Source organism: Herpailurus yagouaroundi, unplaced genomic scaffold (genome assembly GCF_014898765.1).
Source record: "Herpailurus yagouaroundi ecotype Mexico unplaced genomic scaffold, PumYag 255, whole genome shotgun sequence".
NCBI lineage: Eukaryota > Metazoa > Chordata > Mammalia > Carnivora > Felidae > Herpailurus > Herpailurus yagouaroundi.
In genome coordinates this window covers 1658970-1664304 of record NW_024412472.1, presented here as the reverse complement: position 1 = coordinate 1664304, position 5335 = coordinate 1658970, and the positions used below count along the sequence as shown (strand labels likewise).

At 41.0% G+C, this 5335-nt stretch overlaps 1 protein-coding gene across 3 annotated transcripts; it reads right to left on the bottom strand.

Annotated features, from left to right (window-relative positions):
- Positions 1-1932: 1932 nt before the first annotated feature.
- Positions 1933-3591, bottom strand: LOC121021145 (hemoglobin subunit epsilon-2). Of its 3 annotated transcripts, none has more exons than XM_040461367.1 (3): positions 3407-3591; positions 3072-3294; positions 1933-2139 (listed from the first exon to the last, which is right to left on the bottom strand). In XM_040461367.1, the coding sequence occupies exons 1-3, from the start codon at positions 3496-3498 to the stop codon at positions 2074-2076; spliced, it is 381 nt and encodes a 126-aa protein (XP_040317301.1). In that variant the 5' UTR covers positions 3499-3591; the 3' UTR covers positions 1933-2073. The 3 variants fall into 3 exon arrangements, with proteins under 3 accessions (XP_040317301.1, XP_040317300.1, XP_040317302.1); XM_040461366.1 differs by having other exon boundaries at positions 1933-2202; positions 3407-3584; XM_040461368.1 differs by lacking the exon at positions 1933-2139 and adding an exon at positions 2209-2667 and having other exon boundaries at positions 3407-3590.
- Between the last annotated feature and the right edge of the window lie 1744 nt (positions 3592-5335).

The following is a 5335-nucleotide window of genomic DNA, read 5'->3' as shown; positions in this document are numbered from 1 at the left end:
ACACACACACACACACACAGGAATATTACTCCGCCATCAGAAAAGAGTGAAATGTTGCCATTTGCAATAATGTGGATGGAACTAGAGTGTATTACACTAAGCAAAACGAATCAGAGAAAGACAAATACTATATGATTTCACTCACATGTGGAATTTAAGAAGCAAAATACATGGAATGGAAGAAAAAATGAAAGAAGACAGAAACAGAGAGGGGGACAAACCACAAGAGACTCTTAACTGTAGAGAACAAACTGAGGGTTGCTGGAGGAGAGGTTGGGGGGATGGGCTAAATGGGTGATGGGCATTAAGGATGGCACTTGTGTTGAACACTGGGTGTTACATGTAAGTGATGAATCGCTGAATTCTACTCTTGAAACCAATACTACGCTATATATTAAGTTAAATTTGAATAAAATCTTGGAAGAAAAACAAAAACAGAAAACTTTGTAATATATTTTTGAGGTAGGAATTATTATTCCACTTTACAAACAAGGAAATTCATTCTGGGAAATGTTGACTAAACTTTTCAAGGTGATGGGGATGTAATTTGATCTTTTCCTGCTATTCCCAAAGCCCAGGCTTTTTGCTTCTATGCCAGGGGCTTGGGTATTGGAATTTGAAGTGATGGCCACAAAAATGGCTGTGCTCAACTGCCAGCTCCATACAAGAGACTCTCAGCATTTTCTGTTCTGAGAATAGGTTTTCCTCTTTTCATTCACCAGACAGGGAACCTGGCTATCATCTGTGACTTCACTACTCTCTACTGCACTCTCTTCCAAGTCCTGCGGTATCTTTGCCACAATGATACCTTGCTTTTTTCTTAGTTTAATTGCCCCTGTGAAGTTCGGTCCTTTGCCCTCATTCTAATCACAGCACATTCCTATGGATAGATCCACGTTAGACCCTGTCTTGTCAGTTCTATATCCATGCATGGATCAGTTTCCCTAAAATTCCCTATTCACTATGTTACTCGTGTGTGCAAGAAATTTCACTGGTACCTTGCTTATAATGATAGTTTCTTTTCTGCTTTTTCCTGGCAGCAGTGTCCCTAATTTTATACCGCTGTGCTGCTTTCAAGGGACCGATTTCTCCTCTGTCACTTAGACCCTGCATTTGTCATTTTCCCACATTAATGGCCTTTTGTCTCCACCAAAGGAATTGGAAACATGTTCCAGGTCACAGAACTAGCAGGTGAGATACAGATTCAAATCAAAGCAGTTACTTCCTATGCCTTAGAGACAGTTCCTCCATTAATACCACTGAAGACACTAGGGAAAGTTTAGAGCATGGTCCTTGCCTAGGTCTCTGGGTAGTCCCATCTGAACTTTATTACAGCTGATAAAAACATGTTTCTTATATTAAATGGAAGCAAAATATAGCACCAAAGAGCTCTGAGCCTATACAGTCCCCTCTGTGAACCCCAACTCACTACAACATTCTTCTTACATTTCTCTAGAGTATCTCCATTCACTCCCTTTTGCTGAAGACATTATTCAACTCGAGTCTACCTTCCCTTCCTAGAAGTACCTTCGTTTGAAGCTACTTTTTTAAGTTTATTGATTTATTTTGAGACGGAGAGGGAGACAGACAGAGAGAGAGAGAGAGAGAGAGAGAGATAACAAGTGGGGGAGGGGCAGAGAGGGAAGGAGAGAGAGAGAATCTAAAGCAGGCTCCATGACTTCAGTGTAGAGCCCAATGCAGGACTTGAACACATGAACTGTGAGATCATGACCTGAGCTGAAACCAAGAGTTGGATGCTTAACTGACTGAGCCACCCAGGTGCCCAAAGCCACTCTTATCTTGAAGAATCTTATAAGGCTCTCTTCTCTATCCTCCCCAAACTCCTTATTTCAAATAACCCCATTCCTTATAGGATTGCTTTCTTTTAGCTGAATCAACATAAGAGATAAAGACAGAGAGAGAAGACAAGGATGTTTCTTATAGAGCACAATGTTTATTTTATTTTTATCATATAGCACTTAAGTAAGGGGGCAGGACACTGCCCATCTGCAGGAGATGGACTCTTGGAACACAGGGCCATCCAGTAGGTGCCAACATGGTTAGATAAGCACCTCAGTGGTACCTGTGGGCCAGAGCATTAGCCACAGCAGTGGTCAGCTTCTGCCAAGCAGCCTGCACCTGTGGAGTAAACTCCTTGCTGAAGTGAGTTGCCAAGACAATCAAAATCATGTTGCCTAGAAGCTGGGGAGAGAGTGGGGATAAAAAGAAAATGGTACCTAGTGAACAGAAAGCCTCAAGCTGGTCACATCCATTATCTTCCTGATAAGAGATTGAGTAACTTTCAGGGTCATGATCCCACAGAAGTTTACCATAATATGCTTGACATCGGCATCAATAGGACTCCTAGCCCTGAACTTTCCATTGTGTCTGGCCTTCTCTCATTTGCCCTGCCAGCTTCCACATTAGAATATTGCTATGGATGGCTTCTCTTTTGTAGAGACTCTGTCTTTTTTTTAAGTAGGATTATAGTACTGCAAGTGTAGTCTAAGTCCCCAGATAATATGTACATTCAAATTGTTTGGTCACTCACATGACAAAGAATCTTCTGCCATGTATACGAGAGCATTCCATCACTGCTAAAGGGGGCAGGGTTCACAATCATCCATTGAAAAGATTGCTGTTATTTTGTCTTGCTTAGTCCAGGTTCTAAACTCAAGAATCATGCATAAATGTATTCATCATTTTTAGATAAAATTTCAATTACCAAAGGTAAGGCATTCTTCTTCCTGTAATTGTATGTTCAGGCCAAAACCATTTAACTCAGTTGTGGCCAATGTTCTTCCCTGGTCATAATCATTGTTTCAGAAATATAAGATGGCCAGTGGTCTCCACTGGTCACAATAATTATCCTACTCCATCTTAACTATGGAGTAGTTAACATCCAAACTACGTTTGGAACAACCTAACTACCAAAATCAAGCTCTTCCTTAAATATTACATCCCAACAATTACCTTCATAGAATCAGACTTAAGTATCTGTGTTTCCTAACGTACCCACAGTGCAAATATCTGGGGTGAAGGAACAGAGCACAAGCATGCCTAGAACTCACCTTGAAGTTCTCAGGATCCACATGCATCTTGTCACAATGCAGCTCACTCAGCTCAGCAAAGGTGTCCTTGAGGTCATCCATATGTTTAACAGCGTTTCCAAAGGAGGTCAGTACCTTCTTGCCATGGGCCTTGACCTTGGGGTTGCCCATTATGGCAGACTCAGAGGATAAGTTGCCAAAATTGTCAAAGAATCTCTGGGTCCATGGATAAACAACCAGAAGCCTGTGGGATGATCATAGTCACAGACCAGATGGGAAGTCACAGTATGTATGAAACCTGACCAATTCCCCTTTCAGGAACACTTTCTGCCTTCCTGCCCCCTTCCAGTGCCTACCTTCCCAGGACCTCGCCTCCAACCAACTCCACATTCACCTTGGCCCACAGGCTAACAACAGCAGCCTTCTCTTCAGCCGTAAAATGCACCATGGTATCTGGGAGCTTACTGGTGATCACTAAGGTGCCAAAAGTAAGTCAGTGCTGCTGCTTCTCCATGTGGCCTTTTATTCGTCACTTCTAGTTTCCAGGCCCTTGCTTCTCCCAATGAGGTGAGACTATTGGTCAAGTGTGGGTTGTCACCACCAGGGTGGGGTTTGGACAAGGGAGGGTCAGCAGGATGGACATATGTGTCTCTGATAGTGTTGGGTGGCTCTATCAGGGGGATTCTTCTGCCCTTCCCCACCATCCACTATGCATGTCGTATCTCAGTCTTCCCACCCCATCAGCCCTGAGATGACCTGCAGGCTGACCACGAGGCATGACTAGAATTCAGAGGCGTAAGAATTAGAGATCTTCTGGGCATTGTATCAGGTGTTTACAAGACATCACTCTGTTGTTTTCTTTGGGTATAAAAGAAGCCATAGCTTTTCTTGGTCACCAGTTTTCCTAAAGCTTAAATGAGGCTTATACTTTTATAAGTGAAGAAGAAAAGATCCCAATCCAGCTTCAGTTCAGAAATAGGACAGGTAAAAACTAAGTAATTTGGAGAACTGAGTACTGCCTGATTGTTGGCGAGTTCTATTAAAATATATGTGCATCACCTTGTCTGAACAATTTTGTTCATTCTGATTATACACACAGTGTCTCTGGCCAATGTGAACTATTCACTCAGTTGTTTCAGAAGATACAGAACTGAGTATTGGAGAAAACTGAGTGTTCCACAGAAAATATTAGACTCTGTGGCCACAGCTAGGGATTAGGGGAGTTGTCTCTGGCATTTATTATATCTACACTCCTTTGTTGTGGTTAACCATTCCTCATTTCTAATCAGGCAGAGGCAATCCTCACTGACAGTGTTTCACACACTACTATCCTGTAGCCTAATGTGCTTTGGTCTCATGCGTCTCAAACAAGCATTTATAGGTCTAGATGGGGCACACTTCCAGGGAGAGAGGAAATGGTTTATATTATATATATATATTTAAATATAATATATAATTATATATATATTTTATATTATATATGTATTTATATTTATATATGTATATATAATAAAATATAAATATATATATCATATTATATAAAATATAAAATATATATATGTATTTTTTTCTCTCTCTCTCTATCTCAGAGTTTATTGTTCCCATGTTTTAAGCTCCAGGAAGCTGGTTTGTTTGTTTCTCCCGGAGATGACTCTTACAAAAAAAATTTTTTTCTCAATTTAAGAAATAATCTCCATGTGTATTTACAAAGGTACTCTAACATGTAAAGAGTTCAGCCCAATATATTAGTGTTGGATTTCTGCTAGTATAAAAGAAATCCTTTGTCTGTTTGATATAGTGAAGGCTTTTATCAATTTATCTTGGGAAAAAAACTTACATTTACACTGTGGATAAGAATTGTTAAGGTGCTGGAAGCTACTTTATCATGACAGACTTGATTATCTGTGAGCTCTCAAGTCCAAGCTGTGCTGATGTGAACACTTTGGTACAGAGATATAAAGAAAAAATGTGTGAATCAATCCCAAAAAGATTTCTTCAAGGGAAGAAGTCAATGACATAAAAGAAACCCAAGGAAATGTTGACCACAGCCAGGAATCCCACCTACCCTTAGCCATGTGCATGGTCGGAGGGAAAGGCTCAGGGCCCTTGTTCCCTGATGGCCCTGGTGCTTGTTTGGCCCACTGTGTGCACACTGGGACCCCACAGACTTGGGGATATCTGCATCTCTGAATGTTGGCAAATAGCCTCCCACATTTCCAGCAAACCAACCATGATTCTGGTAGTTACCTCTAACTCCTGCTTTTCTCTCACCTTCTTTAGACAAT